The 22094-nt window shown below is 40.4% G+C and overlaps 1 protein-coding gene across 1 annotated transcript in view; it reads right to left on the minus strand.

The window, feature by feature from the left end:
• Window positions 1-4575: 4575 nt before the first annotated feature.
• Window positions 4576-22094, minus strand: part of ZNF704 (zinc finger protein 704) — a 44336-nt gene continuing 26817 nt past the window's right edge. Inside the window, exons 4-8 of the mRNA XM_040354493.1 lie at window positions 18546-18646; window positions 15130-15394; window positions 13355-13453; window positions 8382-8473; window positions 4576-5885 (exon numbers count right to left, since the gene is read on the minus strand). Coding sequence (XP_040210427.1) covers window positions 5774-5885; window positions 8382-8473; window positions 13355-13453; window positions 15130-15394; window positions 18546-18646 — 669 coding nt within the window. The 3' untranslated portion in view covers window positions 4576-5773. The remainder of the gene's footprint in view (window positions 5886-8381; window positions 8474-13354; window positions 13454-15129; window positions 15395-18545; window positions 18647-22094) is intronic.

Here is a 22094-nt window from a genome sequence, read left to right on the forward strand (position 1 = left end):
TCTAAACCAGCCATGGTTCCAAGGATTCTTCCCAATGATGGGGTGACTCCACTTCTCAAAGTGAGGGGGAAGTCTGTCGTCTTTGTGCTTCTGGTCCCAGAAAATCTCAGACACCTTGGTTCATAGTGTCATTTACAAATTGTAGTTTTGCACTCTGCTTTCGCCATACCTTCATGTTTTTGAACTTACCTCTCTCACTGTTACAGTGAGCAGATCTTCTTGAAGCTGTCCAGCAGCTTATTTGTCAAAGGGACCAAGGGGGCAATAACCCTGTACCTACAGAAGAAGGTCTTCAAGACTTCTACTCAAACCTTTTTTTACAGTTCCCAAACAAAATGTAGGAGTCAGCCTATTCTGAATCAGAGAACACTTAACTTGTTTTTGCGGGTGCAAAAGTTCCACATGGAATCTGCCAGGTCAGTCATTACCGCCCTCTTTCCAGGGAATTTTCTGGCTTAAATAGACATTCAGAATGCTTTCTTGTACGTAACCACCTTTCCTCCTCATCAATGCATTCTGCATATTGCAGTGGGTAATCAGAATTACCAATTTGTTTCCTTCCCACAACCCCAGGGTTTTCAACAAATTGCTCACCATGTTCTTCAGGGGATTCATGTTGTGGGTTACCTGCTAAAACATTAGTCCTCCCATATTCCTGTCAGCCAAAATCCAGTAGACATGAAGACTCTGCAGGGCTTTAGTTAAATCCTCAATCTCAGGAAGTCATTGCTGGACCCATCTCACAGATTGAAGTACCTGAAGTCCAGATGATGTCTCTTTAGACAAAATGTGTCGGGACGAGCCCTGCGGATGTCATTGCGTTGTTCATTTTGTACATTTCAAGAGCTTTGTACACCTACTAAATGTGAGTGTTCCCAATTATATTAAACGTATTACATTTTTTACAGGTTCACACTATGTTGAGTTTTTCCTTTTCTGGCTATACTGTTTAACTGCATGAGAAGACCTAGTATGTCACGCTGGCCATTTCTAACGATTGCTGTTCTGAGTTGTTTCCTGGACAGATGTACCATCTTTCACTCTGATTTTGAATACAGGCGTAGAGGTTCCATGCATTGGTATTTACACCATAAGCCTTGTTGACTCATTGAGCATAAGCCCATTTAAGTCCTTTTACTCCGGTAAGCCTTCATACAACTGGTGGTGGATCCATTCCTTTTTTATCACTCAACACTGAAGTCATGTGGAAATATCTTTCTTTGCTTATAAGTTCATTTCTCCTCACTATTCCTTAATAGACTTTTTTCATGTTGTATCAACTTCTATATGACAGTATATGGACTTATAGAACTTTAGAAGTTTTGTGATAGTCACATCACTTTTCAATATATTTATATATACTTTTTGTGGTCATTCACATTATAATTATTGACTTTTCACATATGAATTTGTAGAAGTACAAAATTCTAATTACATTTTTTGTGGTCATTCACATCATACTTCATTGGTTTGGCATATCTACTTTTAAGCGCTGCACATAATTTTATATATATATATTTAGGTATATTTCATTGTCTGATCTCACTAGCAAGGTGTTCTTTCTTGCTATTAACACTGCACAGATGGTTCATGAGTTAGTGGTCTTATTCCATAAAAAGTAATTTTTAATGTTGTACAGGCCAAGATTGTCTTGAGGCTAAAACCTTCTTCCTCCCCTAGCATGGTTTCTTCACCTCAACCAGAATATTGTCCATCATTCCTCATGTTCTGTTCAGAAACATCGCAGGGCAATTTCTCCGCACTTCAAAGGGTCCCTACAGGGGTTTACTGCTTCTTGCTCCTGAGAAGTCTTTATTTAAACTTATGGTTTAAATATAGGGTTCCTCCCTGCCCTGTTAAGGCACACTCCACAAGATCTGTTACTGCTTCATGAGCTTTTCAGCTTCAATCATCCGTGTCTTAGATTTGAAACATTGTCACCGGGGCTTCTGTTCACACATTTGGTAAGTTTTACCAGGTTGATGCTTTTGGCCTCTTTTGATGCCGGTTTCAGACATAAGATGCTACAAGCTGCTCTGAGTCTGTTGAACCTTTCTTGAGCCATTTGTTATGTGGTTTTGCTGGTGTTTCTTTGCTGTGTTGCCTATCTCTGTTTGATTTCTTTTGGACTTCCCATAATAAAGACTAAAGATCCTGTACAGTACAACCAAGAAACAAGAATATTTGACCTACCAGTAAAATCAGATTCTTGTAGTACGGTACGGGACACATGCCTTAAGCTTTAACTTTAAAGGAGAAGTCCAGCTTGAGCTTGTTTGGCTGGGCTATTCCTATGGGTCATAGGGGTGCAATTCGTTTTGCGCTCCTGTAACCCAATTTTCAGCAGAGAGTGGTCCGAAGTCTGCTCTCTGCTGATGTCACCAAGATCAATCCAGGCACTGCTTCATTCCGACTCTGGAAGTCTGGATCAGCCAGCTGCCTGGACTGATGGCAGTCTCATGCCCTGTACACGATAGGAATTTCCTATGGGCAAAAATCTGATGGAATTTTCTGTCAGCATTCCATTCAAGCTGTCTTCCATCAGTCTTGCATACACACTGTCAGATTAAATTCCGACCGTCCAAAGCGCGGTGACGTAAAACACTACGATGAGCCGAGAAAAATTAAGTTCAATGCTTCCGAGCGCCGACTTGATTCTGAGCATGCGTGGGTTTTTTCTCCGACGGAGTTCCACACAGATGATCGGCATTTCCCATAAGATTTTTTTCCATCAGAAAAATGTAAAACATGTTCTATTTCTAAAATCCTACGGAAAAAAAGACTGATGGGCCCACAAACAATAGGAATTTCTGATGAAAAAGTTCCATCAGACTTTTTTCATCAGAAATTCCTATCTTGTGTACAAGGCATTAGACTCTCAGCGAGCCACTGAGACGGTCGCTCCCCACCTCTCCACAGCTCAGCGCTCTAGTGAGCGTGGATAAGCTCAGCAGGAGAGCTGCTGATTGACAGTCAGCAGCTCTTCGATCTGGGGGCAGTGTGAACCGAGCCATCGGCGATGTTTTATTGCTCGGTTCTCAGTGAAGAGGCGCCGGGGGGCAGAAGCAGCATTGGACCGATGCTGCATCCACCTAGATAATTATAAATCTGCAAAAAACAGGATTCCCATACTTCTCCTTTAAAGCAAGAATTACATGTTAGAATATGAAAAGATCTCACTAATTAACAACCTTTCTCATCGCACATGAATATTTAGACAGCTTAGGGCAACTTGCTACAATGCCTTAAATGTGGCCCCTCATCTTGTGTTAAAGACTGCATATTTTTGAAAATCGTTAGATAAAAATTATAGAAAATAAATTAACATCTGTACCAAGGATGCCATCTATGATGTTAAACTTCACACTCAGATATACCAATATTTATTAGTATTCCAGCAGGGACATAAGGGTAATATATTTAGTAGAAAAAAAAAAAAAAGAGACTGTTGCTTAAACTGACCTGTGCCATACCTTTTGCAATCACATCTAACAGTTCCCGTACATATAAGTTGTTGTAAGCATATTTAAGTGCTTTAATAGTAGGTTTGTCCTAATACAATTACATCATCCCTTCATTTTCGATTGCCTGGAATAATTGTTTTTTGGATGACCATAGCTTTTTACATCTGCTAGGAATTTCTACAGATCTGTGACATGAAAGAAAAGCAAAAAAAAAGCCTACAACAGTTTTTGTGCACAAATACTGATAGATGGGATAGCAACAGGAATTGCACAATTCACTTAAAGGGGTTGTAAAGGTTCGTCTTTTATTTTCTAAATTGGTTCCTTTAAGCTAGTGCATTGTTGGTTCACTTTCCTTTTCCTTCGGTTTCCCTTTTTAATGCTTTTTTTCTTTGTTTAAATTTCTCACTTCCTGTTTCTCCTCAGTAAGATTAACACCATCATCTGAGCGGTGGAAAGTCATTTAGAACAGCTTACTGAACAGCTTATCGAGGAGGAACAGGAAGTGAGAAATTCAGACAAAGAAAAAAACATTTAGAAGGGAAATCGAAGGAAAAGGTAAGTGAACCAACAATGCACTAGCTTAAAGGAACCTTTTTAGAAAATAAAAAATTAACCTTTACAACCCCTTTAATATTTTGATTATATATTTTATATTATTTTATTTAAAACAATTACCTGATGGTGGAGATTTTTCCTCCATAAAAAGGATCTGGCCATACATGGAGAGATCTCCTTCACCTGAGATGTGTACATCTGCCATTCGGTGCATGATGCGCAATGCCTACATTACCATCCATTAAATATTAATGTAAGTGCCAGGCAATTCATCTGTTTATCAGCAGAGATGAACAGAAGGAAGGACAAGGCCACACCTCCTGATCTCTTTAGGTGCTTACGCACCACATACAGTAACAATGTCATGTAACCATGTGTGGGCCACCTTTTGTGTTTCTAGAACTCTCAAAGAGTTAAAATGATCAAAATAGCAGCTACTGTCTAGTCTACACTAAAATTACTTAAAGGGTAACTCCAGTTTCATAAGAAAAAGCAAAAAATAAAATATAAAAAGTCATATTGTATTTTCCTTTTCCTTTTCAATCTGCAGCCACTGTAATTTTCTGTAAAATGCAATGCAAATATGGCTACCTGGAGGTGTTCTGTACACAGAATGTGTACTGGACACCCCCCAGAAACCTAATTTCCTGCTCATGTGATTGGCATACAGATTTTCCCAGGAGTTTACACTGTTACAAGTCAGATATCAGGCGTCCACTGCAACAAAAATAACAATTTTGGTAAGAAACCACCAATAGGAAACCATGTCTAAAGGGATGCAGGCCCAGCTGTTTTCTTAATTAGAGCCCTGCAGCCCATTTGACTCACTCAGAACAGGGGCACAGAGGAACAAACAGTGATTTCTTCAGCATAACAAAAGGTAGGAATCTGCAACAAAGTTTGTTAAAGAGGGGAGTGTTTTTTTTCTCAACAAAAGTGGAGTTACGCTTTAATAGTGGGCCCAGCCAAAACTGAAGAATAAAAATCAATCATGAGAAAAACGTTGTTTGTGTTCTGTATGGCTGCCTTCATATTAGGAAGGTGTTGGCTAAAATCTCTGCTATCCACCAGATGTGGTGAGTGCATTATTTAGCATACTTTGGTGTGCCCACCTTTTTCCTATCACCTTTCGTGTGTGATGTTAGACAACAATCAAGGACTTCATTTATCAAGGTGTAATTAAAAAAAGAACTTTCTGTATTGGCCAACAGCATTCTGGCTCCAAAGTTTCTTTTCCAGCCATCATTCTTCATATTATGTTTAAATCCAATTGGTTGCTGTATTGCAACAAGATAATTCTTAGGAAAAATATTATGACGCACAATGCCCTTATGTGCTTTACACACTTCCTGGTCCTCATCTAATTTTTTTTATGTTTTTAAAGTTTTTTTGCCCTATCATTATTTATTATTAACTGGGAGTTATCTCCAAATCAGGAAAATCAATAATGATGTTTATGTATAAAGTTGTGCATCTGTTCTTAATCCAATAAGATCACTGATGTACACGTGTACGATCACAAATACATGTAGGAAATGTTTAAAAACTCTGGTGAGCATTAAGCTCGTACATCATCATGCAAACACGGATTGAACATCCCTTTCGTTTTAGTCAATGTTTCACCTTTGTGTGAACCTATTTCTTCCTAGGTGATGTTCCTTTATCTGTTCATAGAGAGCATGATCAAAGAGCATGAGCACTTGAGCTCTCCATCAGTGTCTGACACAGGTGGAATTTATCACTTTATCTAGTCAGTCAGGAAACCTCTGACAGGCCTTCTTCCAGCGGCAGGCTGTACACCATTTATCCCGATTTTCCATCCCGTAAACTTTACGACATTTCTTGCCTTCACCGCGTGGTTTTCTGAAAAGAAAAAGGAGGGGGTATTTTTTATATCAGAACAGCTAAACCACAGTCATAACTCATATAAATGTAAGTCAGGCAGAGATACAAAAGAAATAAAACATGAATATTGTAATTAGCATGTCTAAATGTGTTTAACCACTTAAGGACCACCTAACGCCGATATACGTCGGCAGAATGGCACGGCTGGGCACAATCACGTAAGGGTACGTCCCCTTTAAGTGCCCAGCCGTGGGTCACACGTTCTTCACAGTGGCAGTGTCAGCGATTGTCTGTTCCCTGATATAGGGAAAGACGATGACTGACGTCACACGTCCAGCCTCGCCCCCTACAGTTAGAAACACATATGAGGTCACACTTAACCCCTAGTGGTTAACTCCTAAACTGCAATTGTCATTTTCACAGTAATCAATGCATTTTGTATAGCACTTTTTGCTGTGAAAATGACAATGGTCCCAAAAATGTGTCAAAATTGTCCGATGTGTCCGCCATAATGTCGCAGTCACGAAAGAAATCGTTGATCGCCGCCATTAGTAGTAAAAAAAAAATATTAATAAAAATGCCATAAAACTATCCCCTATTTTGTAAACGCTATAAATTTTGCGCAAACCAATCGTTAAACGCTTATTGCGATTATTTTACCAAAAATAGGTAGAAGAATACGTATCGGCCTAAACTGAGGAAATTTTTTTTTTTAATATCTTTTTGGGGGATATTTATTATAGCAAAAAGTTAAAAATATTGCATTTTTTTTCAAAAATGTCGCTCCATTTTTGTTTATAGCGCAAAAACTAAAAACCACAGAGGTGATCAAATACCAGTAACTGTGCCAGTAAATTTTGGGTGTTGTGTCAGAAAATTTAAATCTGGTAGGTTGGAAACACTGTGGGCAGGGGCGGTGTAGAAGCACTCTATACAGCGCTCTCGCACCGCCCAAAAGATGCTGCTTGCAGGACTTTTTTCCTGTCTCGCAAGCGTACTGCCCCAATGTGACAGCATTCGGCCATGAGAGGCAGTTTTCAGGTGCTTTATAGGCATTATGTTTAGCGCTAAAAAAAAATTTCAGGCTTTTATGTGGTGATTAAATACTACCAAAAGAAAGCTCTATTTGTGTGAACAAAATGATACAAATTGACTTTGGGTACAGTGTTACACGACCACACAATTGTCATTTAAAGTGACGTTTGCATGACAGCACTGAAAGCTGAAAATTGGCCTGGGCGGGAAGAGGGTAAAAGTGCCCAGTATTGAAGTGGTTAAAATATGGCTGTGGCGCTAGGCCAAGACACGGGTCTGGCGGAGGTGGTGACTAAGCGTGTCATGTCATGGTGCAAGTGAGTGGCTGTGAGTGCAAGTGAGAGCCTCTTGGCAGGTCTCCTGGAAGGGAGCAAGGCAAGCCGGGAGCGGGACTGTCAGTGCTGTATGGACTGGAGTGGACTGAAGGAACCACCCGGCCTGACGAGAGACACTGTCACTTAGACTCTGGAAGGGACATGTCATGTCGGTGAGGTGTCATCATCATCATCTGTGCTGCTGAGAGTCAGTTTCATGTGTGTGTGCCGCCCATTAATTTCTTGCCCTCCCGAAGTCCTGTCCCTGAGCTACTTACTTACTTACTATGTTAAAAATAAAATAAGAAATATGTTTTTTTTCCTTAATATCTACCTTAAAGTGGTAGTAAACTCTGTACTACCACTTTAACATACAGGTAAGCCTATAATAAGGCTTACCTGTAGGTATAAAGAATATCTCCTAAACCTCACAGGTTTAGGAGATATTCCCCCCGCAATGCGCCGCTGACTGCAGCGGCGCATGCGCAGCGGGGATCCTCGGTTAAAGGGCCGGCAGCCGCCGGACCTTGTCGGAGAGAATTCTCCCGCTCCAGCCAATCACATCGCTGGAGCGGCGATACCCGGAAGACACGCCGATGAAAGATGACATCTCCCTCGGCGTGGACCAGGTAAGTTCCTCTCACCTCGTTCCAAGGTAAGTATTTCATAATCGCCTAGTATGCGGTGCATATTAGCTGATTATGGCTTTTGCTTTTCAGGTTAAAAAAAAAAAAGACAGCGGGTATACAACCGCTTTAAAGTGGATGTAAACCCGATTCATGAAATTTGAGGTGGGCCTGCAGCGCTGGTCGTGATGACACCAGTGACTTCATTCCGACGTGGTCCAGAGAGTGCTCCACCCCTCTCTCTTGGCTTTCCTCTTACACACCACCATCTTGCCAGCCACAACAGCTGTCTGAGCGGCCAGGACGACTCTTCCTGCGGACCAGTGTCATAGATGCATCACCGGACTTCTAACACCAAGATGTGCCTGTCATTAGGTATTAAAAAGTGAGTTTTTACTATTGTGGTTTACTTCACGTGTTGCAGTCTACACTCAGAGGCGCCTGCATTCTTTTCTTCTTTTACCTCCCAAAAGCATGTAGTGTATTTTGTGTCTTTTTTGATTCTCCAAGCTGGAAGTCCTTACAGTGGTTTAACATACCTTGTTACTACAGCAGCTCTGGTAGAGGAAGATAACACTGTCTGAACTGGTTGTGTATGTTCCACAAGTTTTGTACTGCATGGAAGACGGACCTGAAAATATAAACAGAAATATTTAATATATTGCAGAAAAGGGTTAATTTACATGATCATGCTAATTGTTTAGCAGTATGCACTTTGTATTTCTTCCTTGGTGATCCTGCCAGTCCCTCTGCTTTCCATTTTCAAACTGACCATTCAAGGCATGAGAGCACATCCATCTCAGTGTGGTCAGTTTTCTGACTGTGCTGGGGGAATGGCCTGCCTGTCCTCCAATGGCCAAGACTTGGGCTCACATGCTCAACTGCACAGCCATTCACTGGAAAGACCAGTGTACTGCTGTTTTTCCACCCCTACCTCTCTAAGCCCCTTATGCAGCTGAGAACAGAGGTTATGTGATCACTTATAAAACAAGAAAAAAAGGTATTTATAATTTTATATATATATATACAGTATATATATATATATATATATATATATATATATATATATATATATATATCTTTGTGTTCCATTTCTATCTTAAACTGAGTGAGTTGTTTTACAGGGTAAAGCTTCACATGTACTTTAACTACCAAGATATTTCTGAGAGCCATCAATAACTTGCACAGAGCAGGTAGGTATAACATGTTTATTATTTTCAGATAATGATCAGTGGATATGCAGTTGGCTGAAGGATAGATACTAGAGTGTGGTTGTAAATAGTGTTCATTCAGGACAGAGACCCATCACTAGTGGTGTTCCACAAGGCTCTGTATATGGTGCTGTTCCATGTAATCTGTATGTAAGCAATATAACTAAAGGTTTGTTGGGCAAGGTATGTCTTTTTGCAGATGACACAAATGTGTACAATAGGGTTGACATTTCTGGAGGTGTCTGTAAAATGGAACATAATTTGGCATTGCTGGAGGATTGCTCGGAATTATGGGCCAAATCCTCAAAATCGTAGCCTAACTTAATTTTTCCCATTTAAGTTACACTGGCGGGAAATTTCTACCTAAGTGCCCGATCCACAAAGCACTTACCTAGAAATTTCACGCAGTGCAACCTAAATTCTCCCGGCGCAAGGCGGTCCTGTTATCCAGGGGGCGATGACAATTTAAATGAGGCGCGCTCCCGCGCCGGCCGTACTGCTCGTGACGTCATTTTCCCGACGTGCATCGCGCAAAATTACGTTACGCCGGGCTTTGTGGATTGCGACGGGACAATAAAGTTGCGACGGGTTAAAAAAAAGATACGGCGAAAAAAAAAAAAATCAAATTTAAAAAAAAATCGCGGCGATCGAAAAAAAGGTCTGTTTTTACAAGGTGTAAACAGTTTACACCTTGTAAAAGCAGCCCTAATTTTACGCATGCAAACGTAAACTTACGGAGAAAAAACAAAGCTGAAAAGCTTTGTGGATCTCCGTAAGTCCTCATTTGCATACGCGAAGCGGCATTTCGACGCGAAATGCCCCCAGCGGCGGATGCGGTACTGCATCCTAAGATCCGACAGTGTAAGTCTCTTACAGATGTCGGATCTTCTGCCTATCTTTGGAAAACTGCTTCTGAGGATCAGTTCCAAAGATAGGCACAGGGATACGCAGGCGGAACAGCAGATCCGCCTGCGTATCCCTTTTGAGGATTTGGCCCTATGAATCCAGTGTCTGAAGCAAACATTACTGGCTGGTCCTGGTGTTGCAGGGTCCAGCTATGGTTCCCGAGATATACATTTGAGGCTAACCAATCCTGAAACGGCTAGTGAGCCATAAGGCAAAAAAGCATTTGAATCATGATAGAAATGTCAGTTGAAGAAAGATGGAAAATTGTAGGGTGGGGATCCATCTTTCAAGGACACTAGCACTATACTGCTTAACAGACTAGGAGGGGATATATGGGCACACTGGTGGGCAGTTCCCTGCAAAGCTTTTGCCAGTGTCCAATCACGTGAAAGTAGCAGCATACAACCCATGCTCTAAGAATCATCCATTTGTCCTGAAAAAATTTACTGCTTTAGATAGTAACCTTGTAAAGATACAAAGAAATCATAGTGGAAATGTAAAAATTGGTTTGGTACTTATACAGTATAACTGAGTTATACAGTTATGCAAAAGCCGCAGTGGTTACAATGTGAAAAAGGAGCCTAAAGCACTCACTGGCTCAAAAACCAAAAACCAACTATTATGCTTCAAAATTTTTAGGCCTGACCATAAAATATAAAAGTAATAATTTACAAAACTACTAACCATTCCATATAAATTCATCACCTATTCTGTGTTACTGTCTATTCACACAAAGCGGGTGGGACTACCTTACTTCCTTTCTCTGGGAACTGTTTATGAATACTAATAGTGAAAAATATAACCAATAAAGTATGCACAAAATAAGTATGCATTCCTTTTAAAATAAGAGGCTAGACAAGCAGATTTTAGTCTAAAGTGTATTTTTAAATGCCACATCCTTTGTTTAAGCTGGTCTGTTCGGTCTCTACAAAGGGCTCCACAGCTGTGATCAATTGTAGTCACACTCTAGGAATAAATGCAGAATAATGAGGTAGGAATAACAGCAAGGGCTCTTTCACACGTCCGTTCAGTTTTTCAGATCAGTTTTTTTTTCATCAGTTGATCCGTTTTTCCATCAGTTTTTCGTCAGTTTTGCATCAGTTTTGCATCAGTTTTTGCATCAGTTTTTGCATCAGTTTTTGCATCAGTTTTTGCATCCGTTTTTTCATCCTTTTTTTTTTTTTTTTTTTTGGGGCTTTTTACATAGAAAAACGGATGATAAACGGATCATCCGTTAACGTCCGTTTTTCGTCCGTTCCGTTTTTTAGACGGAAGAAAAATAGGGTTTTCTTCCGTCCAAAAAAACGGAACTTAACGCAGACGGATGCTAACGGACGTTAGCGGATGCTCATCCGCTAACGGACGCTAGCCCATAGGGAATCATTGCGGTCCGTTAACGGACGTCCAAAAAACGGACGAACGGAACGGACGTGTGAAAGAGCCCCAATTCTGTTGTCTCGCCATTAAGTCAACAATTAAATTCATGAACTACCTAAACAATTTATAAGCTCAAACAAGTGACAAGTTAATGAATACTGTGATGCAGAAGATTTTCCAGCCATAGTTAATATTTGGACTGGGTATGGTGCCATTGTTAAGCACTAAAATGACAATACCTATGAATGGTAACTACAGCTGGATCCTTCATGGAGGATCGTATGAACTTGTGCTGAGGTTTCTAGATGTAATTAGAATTTTTGTTCAACTTCCTCTTTTGTATATATGAAATAACCATATTTAGAATCCAGATTAATATATTGAAATCCCTAAAGGCACCTATGGGTATTTTATGACATTTGTGCCAAGCAGGCCAGAAGCTCAATGCTGCCACAAGGGAAAATTATTTGATCTAGCAGATATCACCAGGACTTTATAAAATGGAACGTTATTTTTTTTAAATTATATGGTGCCAGTCAACTTTCCTTTTATATGTAAGCCACGTGATATGGGTATAGTTATTTAAATGTATTATTAAGGAGTTTGGTTAAAGGGGTGGTTCACCCTAAAAACTACATACGAGCCGAACGGCGAGTCGGCGCTATACTGCACATGCGCATCGCCGTTCGGCTCCTTTCGCCAATCGTGACGTGGCTTACGCGACGGGGGGAGCTCGTTTTTGGGCAAAATGTCAATCACCGGCATGTGAGGAACGCCCACTCCCGCGGGACTCGCAACCCGGATGCACGGGTGAATATGCTGTACTAAGGTATGTACAGCATGAAAAAAATAATAAGAGCCTTAATTCGATTGTAATGTGGGGGGGCAGTGGAATAAGAAAATGTAGTTTTTAGGGTGAACCACCGCTTTAATGAAAAAGTTTAGTATTTGCATATAAATTTTACACATTATAGCAGCAAAGAAGGAACAGAGATATATTATCTTATGGAAGCGCCACGAGTATTGTTATTTTAATAACACAGGATAGACCATTTTACCTATCCATCATCTCTGATTCCCACTCTAATCACTCTGAGGCCTCGTACACACGACCGAGGATCTTGACGGGCGAAACACATCGTTTTCCTTGTCGAGAAACTCGACAAGCTTGCTTTGCGTACACACAGTCAAGACAAAATCTCCACGTTCTCAAACGCGGTGACTACAACACATAAGACGGCAGGGGAAGTTCGATACTCTCCACAATTTGTACTTCTTGCACATGATGTCTGTCCCCACTTTCTTTTAAAAAATGTTATGGCCTCCTATGCTCTACTGATATCCTTGATTTTGCTTCCTCACTTCCTGTCCACATGACAGGTGTCAGAAAAAACAACAAGTGATGGAACATCCCTGCAGCAAGGATACAGGCAGTAATCAGGATAATTCTTTTACTCACTTTCTCTCAAAGTGACAGCTGTAAGACAGAACAGGAGTGGAAATCTCCTTAACAAAGATACAACCAGCACTTAAACCGACAGAGGTTCCGACCCCCTTCAACAGAAGCCAGCCAAATGGCCAGCTTCTGTTGGATCCACTCCAGTACACATAGGCCGAATGTCGGCTGGTTTCTTTTGAACTGGCTGAGGCTGCCCGACATTTTGCCCGTGTGTATTAGGCTTAAGACTTCTTTATTGCCATGTGTTTTTTTTGCCATGTAATATGTGTGTTGTACTCATCCATTCGGAAGTGATATACTTTCAATTATGCTATGGATTGGATTACATTGGATCATTGGTTCTGTATATTGATGTTGTTTTTCTATCCTAAAGTGAAATGTATAATTTTTTTCTTTAAAAGTAATAAAATCAGATTAAACATATCTGGTGTCTTTCACTGTCCTATTTTTGATTGTTTATTTTTCCCAGTGTTTCCACTATCTGTCTTGGATCTTCACCAGTAATGTGCTCTGCTCCACTCAGTATCCCTTATGACTTCCTTCTATTATATTTACTCACTGAGGTGCCATTAAAAGTAGTTTGAGGCAGGAGTCGAGGAACACTGAAGTTGTTGACATTGCTTTGCCTTGAGTTTGGAATGTTCACGGAAGGAGTAGCCTAAAAGAAAACAAAAATGTTCTCTATAGTTATCAGGCATTAGTTACAAAGTTATAAATCAGTTAATTACAAATACTGTGAAAAAAAATCTTAAATTGCGACTTTATATAGCAAGCCACCAGAGCTTCCTTGTAGATCATTCCAGGACCCTGAAAACCCAGAGTTTTTGGGTTACTGATATAGATTCCCTCCTTCCCTCCACACTTTATGTCCCTTACTGTTGGCTAGCAAGGACCATCACAGTGATTGGCTAATAGGAAGGCTTGAGAGGGTGATGGGGCCAGCAACTAAGAAGCACTTATGTTTTAGTAATCCCGGACTAATCTACAAGAGACCTGAGATGGTGTGCAGGTATGAATAGGTGTCTTTTTTACAGTACTGTAGAACTGTTTTACCCCCACAAGTTTGCTAAATTAGGTTCTGGCTAATGCCACAGTGCTTTTGGAGATTGTACTCATCCAGGGATTAGCCACAAGATGAAATCCAACTAATGAGGTTCTATTTAAAATATATTAGTGAAACCACCTAAATATTTAAATTCAAATATGTTACTCAGAATAGGGGCAATCATGACAACCATAAAAAACATTCCTGATCACATTGCATACAAAAAAAAAAAAAAATAGCACATCAATTGCTTTGCTGTTATCCAGTTGTTGAACAAGCCTTGAATGTTATCAGATGATGAGGTGGCCAAAAAAAAACTTACCTCTGTTTAGGGAGGCTGGTTCCAATTATTGACAGACAAGCGAACAATACAGAACAGATGCAAGAGATATCTTCTTTGTGACATCTTGTCCCATTTCAGACCCACCCATCACAACAGATATACGAACCAAACCAAAAGCCTTCACTTACAAATAAGAACTAATTGGAGATTTTTGCTGTTCTAAATTCCCTTACTCATTTTCCAACAGTTCCCGACCTTCAGACTGAGCAGGCGAACTTCTTCCTGGTTTCCCCATTCTCACACTGGTCTTCAGCTTCAAGCCAAAACAAAGAGAGGACACTGGGTCCTCCTTGCCCTTAAAGCCATTTCTTTGTGGTGATGGGTTTTGGTCTTTCCTTGTGATGGTGAACGCTCATATCCCGCAGTGTTGTTAAGCATGTCTTCCAAGACTGGGAATTAAAAATGAATGATGGACAGTGTATAGGGTCAAACAGAAAATGGTAAAGTAAAAATGTATGGGACCTCTTAGAGCCAAAATTAAAGACATGTCAATTAATGTATTCAGCTAAAATATATTGGTGGAGATGAATTATAATTGGTGGAGAACTAAGTGACCATTTAGGAGCAAACCATAAAACATTGAATTAAATGTCTTTAGTTACTAAATTTAAAATAAATCAATAAATGTAACACACTTTTTTTTCCCCCAGATGTAGTACAACTCTTACACCATGTTATTTATCCATAGGTTGGCACCACCATTTCTCTTCTACTTGAAAATCCTGGCACTATTTATACATATCAGTGTTGTGGCAGGAGAAAAAAAAAAAGTTGTCCCACCATGATATACACAATGGGAAAGTGAGTAAGCGCTTTCAAAACAGCAGGTAAATGAGTGATAGTTCATAAAATATATAAAAAACCTGTATTTCACAATAAAAATGTAATCCGCATTATGAACCTTGCTATGTGGTAGGCAAGACTTACTCTGATTTTCATGGTTTACCTGATAAGCATGATCTGAGCTCACTAAGTAATAGGTGTTTGGAGCTGATCTACTCAGGCGGGCATGTAGCTTGGTCTCTGCTTTAGTACAAATGGCTTCATAATTTCCAGCACTAGGAAGGAGTACTGTAGACGGAGCTGATGCATAGGTTGGAGATACAGGAGACAGGCTGTACAATCCCTCGCTGCCAGAGTCATTGTTTAGTCTAATCTCTGTATAGTAGAAGTCTTCTTCACCATCACAGTCATCAGATTCACCACTGCGGCTGAAAAGAGAAACATTGAAATAAGAATCTTAAAATGAGCTTGCTAAGTGAAAGCTTTACAGTTCATGTGTGTATATGAAAAATACAGTACAAAGACATGACTACATAGTGACATAGTTGGTGAGGTTGAATAAAGACACCAATCCATCTGGTTCAACCTGTGTCGGTGTATATATCAAAAATCATTTCCTATATTCCTTTGTACTGTGTTCCCCAAATTTACCCATCCAAGAGTTTTTTTAAACTATTAATTCTTGCAACTGACACCATCAATTGTGGAAGGGAGTTCCACAGCCTTACTGCCCTGACAGTAAAAAAAACCCAGATGACGGCTTGTTAGTCAAAACACGTGTCGGGGTGGACCTACCTACAAGCATCGCTCATGTACCTGTCACAATAAGCTTATGCAAGATCCTCCAAATGTAAGTGTTCTATTTTAAACTTCATTAAATTACTACTTTTTTAAAAGGTATCACGCTATGTGAGTGTTTTCAATACATTCTGCATGTCACGTGGATACCGAGCCTTTGCCCTTTACATGAGTGTATGATATGCACCTCTACATTCCATTGAAGTCCTGGTTGGTTGGTTGATGAGCCAGTTTGCATCCAGAATCAGCTGTACCCATCAGGTCCATTTACCAACAAGCCTTCTAAGACTTAGGCAGTGTATGCTTTGCCAAGTCACTGACATCTGGTAAGCCTCTTCTTATCATCGGTGGTGGTTGTCTGGTTGTCTCTTTACACATATATCCAGAGGGTCCTACCTATTTTTGGACTGTGTCCACTATTTTGGATCAGTTTTCCATTGCCTGGATTGTATTACTGTAGTCACTTTCATTCACTATATAGACTATTTTTGTGCACTCAATATTGTTATGTTGTTAACATATGTATAGAGACATTTTTTGTCACAATCACATTCATATTGCTATCATTTTATGCTTATATGTATGTTGATTTTTTCACATATATGATTACACCTTGTTCATTAATAGCGCTGCACTTTTCCACATCCAGTGAAAAAAACGCTACTCAGTTTAAGGTTAAACCGCTTTTCCTCCAATTTCATTGAGCGACCCAGTGTCTTCTTACACTCCCTGAGACGCAATAGTTTATTCCCTACGCTAGAATCACCATTGAGGTATTTGTATATTATATCATATCATATCTCCTCTCAATGGTCTCTTCTCCAGGGAGAATAAGTTTAATGTTTGTAGTCGTTCCAAGTAACTTAGGTCCTCCAGTATTCTTATTAACTTTGTTGCCCTTCTCTGGACTCTCTCCAGTTCCCACACCTCCCTCCTGAGGATTGGTCACCAGAACTGGACACCAATCCTCAGAAGGAAGATACAGGAACTGGAGAGAGTCCAGAGAAGGGTAAAAATACCTAGTTATGAGGAACTAGTAACACATACCAGTGGTACATCCTGAAAACATCTGAATACAAATAGGAAGATTCAGAATATAGTATGTATAGAGCAGAGGTTCCCCAATATGCTGTGTGGTACCATCTGTCAGCCCCTATGTCACTACAGGGCACAGCAATGACCGAGAAGCTGGTGAATGGAACCACATCCACTGCAAGAGAGTGCAGATCGATGGTGTGGACAGCAGCACAAATAATTAACCACTTCACATCCCACGTATCGTCATATGATGTCCGCAGGAGGGATCTCCCATCTTGGATGGACGTCATGGGCTTCCCTGCCATCTAGCGGGCGCGCATCGCCCGTGAGCCAGTGCACGTGCCCAGCGGTCGCAATGTCTGCCGGGCCCCCGCGATTGCAGGTAATAGAGCCAGGACTGTGGATCTGTGTGTGTAAACACACAGATCCACGTCCTGTCAGAGGCGAGGAGACCGATGGTGTGTTCCCAGTACAGAGGAACACTGATTGGTCTCCTCCCCTTGTGAGTCCCCTCCCACTACAGTTAGAATCACTCCCTAGGATACACAGTTACTCCAATGATCGCCCCCTATTGTTAACCCCTTCACTGCCAGTCACATTTATACAGTAATCAGTACATTTTTATAGCACTGATTGTGGTATAAATGTGAATGGTCCCAAAATAGTGTCAAAAGTGTCCGATATGTCCGCTGCAACATCAGTCACGATTGCCATTATTAGTAAAGAAAAGCCATAAATGTATCCCCTATTTTGTAGACGCTATAACTTTTGTGCAAACTAATCAAAACATTTTTTTTACCAAAAATATGTAGAAATATATATAATCGGCCTAAACTGAGGAAAAGTATTTTTTTTTAATCGGATATTTAATATAGCAAAAAGTAAAAAATTGTTTTTTTTTACAAATTTGTCACTCTTCTTTTGTTTATAGTGCAAAAAATAAAAACGCAGAGGTGATCAAATATCACCAAAAGAAAGCTCTGTTTGTGGGGAAAAAAGGATGTAAATTTTGTTTGGGTACAACATCGCACCACCGGACAATTGTCAGTTAAAGTGCGTCAGCGCAGAAAACTAAAAATTCCCCTGGGCAGGAAGGGGGTTGAAAATGCCCTGTATTGAAGTGGTTAATAACTCCTTTCTTTTCAAGGAGACATTTAAAAGAAAATCATCCAGCAAATTAAAACATATACATATAGGTCTTATAAAATAAAAATACAGCATCTTTGCTAAATTAATTTTTCAATATATGTATTCAATGAGAATTGGTAAAAAAATTAACATTTTAGCCATGTGAGCAGGAAGTAAATGTACCGTGGATAATGTTTTATATCTGTTCATTTTTCAGGACAAGCTTTCCTGAGACTTAATCACTTTTTTAGCTCAGAGTAGTACACAAGGACACTAATGGGCTGCAATCACCTTAGCGTTGTGAAAATCTCCCATTACCTTGCACCTGTTAATGGAGAGATTGGGTTTATAGACTGATTTGTGTGGTTTCTGTACTGCTTCTTCTCTTGGTAATACCAAGAGACCAGAAGGTAGAGTAGGGCTTAGAATCATTAGACTTATTTCAAGCTGCAAAGATCACAATTTGCCATAAGGACCAGCAATGAGGGGACCATTATTTTCATCAATGAGGACAAATAAGATCCTAAAATAACAGCTGCACAGATGAAAATACCAGATGAGTGGTAGCTAAGCATTTTGAACCCACAGACTACCACAAGTATTGTAATAGGTTACCCCAGGTGAATGGTCCGAATGTGTTTCTTGATCCCAGCAGCAGTGCTTAGAATTTTCCCACACTTTTTCCACAGACATTTGAACATCACTTTCATGGAGTTCTATGAATAAACATGACACAATGTAAGGATCCTTTACAACAAAATATAAATAATATAAAAAGACAGAAATGCTTTAGAGCCAATTCACATCTTTATGAAATTTAAGAACTGTTAATGTAGGTTCACAGAATTGCCATTGTTTATAATGGCGCTAGTGCGGTGGGTTGAGATGCTTTTGCCAAAAAGTTCTAGCCCTCATGTTATTATGTCTAATGCCGCGTACACACCATCACTTTATGTGATGAAAAAAAATGACGTTTTGAAAAACGTCAATTAAAATGACCGTGTGTGTGGGGATAACATCGTTTTATGTCTTGTGAAAAACGACAAAAAAAAATTGAAGCATGCTTAAATTTTTTGTGTCGTTTTTCAAAACGTCGTTTTTTGTGTCAATTAAAATGATAGTGTGTGGGCAAAACGACGTTTAAAACAGCGTTTTTAAACCTGCGCATGCTCAGAAGCAAGTTATGAAGCGAGCTTCAATGGAAAAGAGTGCTGAACGTAACCGCGCTTTGCTAGAGCATTTTGAAAAAACGATGGTGTGTAGGCAACGTCGTTTTTGAAAATTAAAGGGGCTTTTGAGTGGAATGGCAGTGTGCATCAACATATGACAATCCTCAAACTATGGCCCTCCAGCTGTTGTGGAACTACACATCCCATGAGGCATTGTAAAACGCTGACATTCACAGACATGACTAGGCATGATGGGAATTGTAGTTCTTGAACAACTGAAGGGCCATAGTTTGAAGACCCATGGCCCAAAGCAATACAAAAAACACAGAAAAATGCAGATACAGTTGTGAAGACCTTCAAGTGAATTGTAAACAATTATTTTGTAAAACACATTCAGTTAAAAATAGAAATGAAACATTTTTGTATAAATATAAAAAAAACATTATAAATATCCCTATTTTTTATAAGTGATCACCATCCCTCTGTTCTCACCTGCATAAGAGCTGGGGGGAGGAGAAACAGCAACACACTGAGCTTCCCAGTAAATGGCTGTGCCGTGAGGGCATGTCAGATCACTGGAGGAAAGCACACTGAGTTTCCAGCACAGCTAGAAAACTGACCATGCTTAGTGTGGTGAGTTTTTAATAAGAAAGCTGAGGGACTGGCAGGAACACCAGGAATTTCACAAAAAGCAATCAATGCAAAGATAACAGGATACATCTTCCATACAAGTACATGGTACAGCAGGCACATGTCAGGAATATGAAGTGTTGGGGTAACAAACGTCCCTAGTCAGCATGACAAAAATTATGCTGTTCCTGGCAACAAATGTTTTATTATTCAGTTTGATTCATGGTATCAATTCAGAACACATCATACTACCAAATATCTAAAGTGACAAATCACTTGCAATTGTAATGTATTTGTAAAAATCTGGGAGATTGCTTAACGCAAAAATATCCTTTGCCCATCCATATGAAAGCAAAAGTTCACTTTAATGCAGGGCTCGACAATATCCGGGCGCCTAGTCGCAATTGCGACAAGAAATTGTGACCTGGCGCCCGCCGGTAATTGAGGCCACGGACTCAATTACCGGCCGTCGTGGGCCTGCCGCGATCCCACGGCGGGGGAGGTGGGGGCGCACGGAGGCACAGGATCCTGTGTCTCCGTGCGCCCCCACCTCCCCCGCCATGCGGTTGCGGCGGGCCCACGACGGCCGGTAATTGAGGCCGTGGCTTTGCAGACTTGTGAAGGCCCAAGCTTACTTCTGTGACCTTGCGCCATCTGGTGGTGGCCGTTGGCATTACAAGTAAAACAGCAGTTCTAATGTGTTTTCTTCACTGTTTTCACTGCCATCTCCTTCCCTCTAATTAGAACCCCCAAACATTATATATATTTTTTTATTCTAACAAAAAATGGCGATCGTTGCAATACTTTCTGTCACACCGTATTTGCGCAGCGGTCTTACAAGCGCACTTTTTTGGGGAAAAAATACACTTGTTTTAATAAAAAAATAAGACAACAGTAAAGTTATCCCAATTTTTTTTAATATTGTGAAAGATAATGTAATGCCGAGTAAATTGATACCCAACATGTCACGCTTCAAAATTGTGTCCGCTCGTGGAATAGGCGACGTTTAAAAAATTCTACAGGTTGCATGTTTTGAGTTACAGAGGAGGTCTAGGGCTAGAATTATTGCTCTCGCTCTAACGATCGTGGCGATACCTCACATGTGTGGTTTAAATACCGTTTACATATGCGGGCGCTACTCAGGTATGTGTTTGCTTCTGCGCGCGGGTTTGGCGGGACGGGGCGCGTTTTCTGGCTCCTAACTTTTTTAGCTGGCTCCTAGATTCCAAGCAAATTCATCAAACCCTGCTTTAATGCCCCTCCCCAGTGGCACATACTCACCTTATTTTATCCCTTCGCTGCTCCATTCAACTTCTGAGAGCAAATAAATACCTCATACATCCACGTATGGGGGATCATGCGACTCACTCCACTTTCTATCGTGCAACAGCCACTGTTACATGGCAAAGTAATTGTCAGTCAAACTATCACAGCTCTGAAAACGTAAAAATGGCCTGGACAGGAAGGGGGTGTAATATGCCAGCATTGGGGTAGTTAAACAATGTGTAAGGCATGATATAATGGCATTCCTGAAAGTTTATACCTCTCCGGTGTTTGCGTCCTCTATTCCAGCCATTATTTGATAAGTGAATAGAAGTCACCATGCCTTCACCAGCAGGTGGCATCAGGGATTTTAGGGTCTGGTGTGTCATTTTAGGGGGAACCCTATTTTTTGTTTTGTTATTTGTGTGGTCTTAAAGGGACTTTTCAGTCTATGCAATCACACTGCATGCATGTGGGCAAACACCCCACTCTCCCTAGCCTCACAAAACCGCAATTCACTGCAACATATCAGTGGTAATATACAGCAATGAATATAGTACTGTACAGTGCCTTGCAAAAGTATTCACCTCTCTTAGCATTTTTCGTGTTTTGTTGCCTAACATCCTGGAATTAACATGGATTGTTTGAGGATGTGCATCATTTAATTTACAGAACATGCCCACAACTTTGAAGATTTTTTGTTTTTTATTGTGAAGCAAACAACAAATAGGACAAAATAACAGAAAAATTCACCCCCTAAAGTCAATAGTAGAGCCTCCTTTTGCGGCTATCACAGCTCTAAGTCGCTTTGGATAAGTCTCTATCAGCTTGCCACATCTTACCACTGGGATTTTTGCCCATTCCTCCATGCAAAACTGCTCCAGCTCCTTCAAGTTGGATGGTTTGCACTTGTGAACAGCAATATCTAAGTCTGACCACAGATTTTCTATTGGATTGAGGTCTAGACTTTGACTAGGCCATTCCAACACATTTACATGTTTCCCCTTAAACCACTCAAGTGTTGCCTTAGCAGTGTGTTTAGGGTCATTGTCCTGCTGGAAGGTGAACCTCTGTCCTAGCCTCAAATCACACACAGAGTGGT

Source organism: Rana temporaria, chromosome 5 (genome assembly GCF_905171775.1).
Source record: "Rana temporaria chromosome 5, aRanTem1.1, whole genome shotgun sequence".
Taxonomy (NCBI): Eukaryota; Metazoa; Chordata; class Amphibia; order Anura; family Ranidae; genus Rana; species Rana temporaria.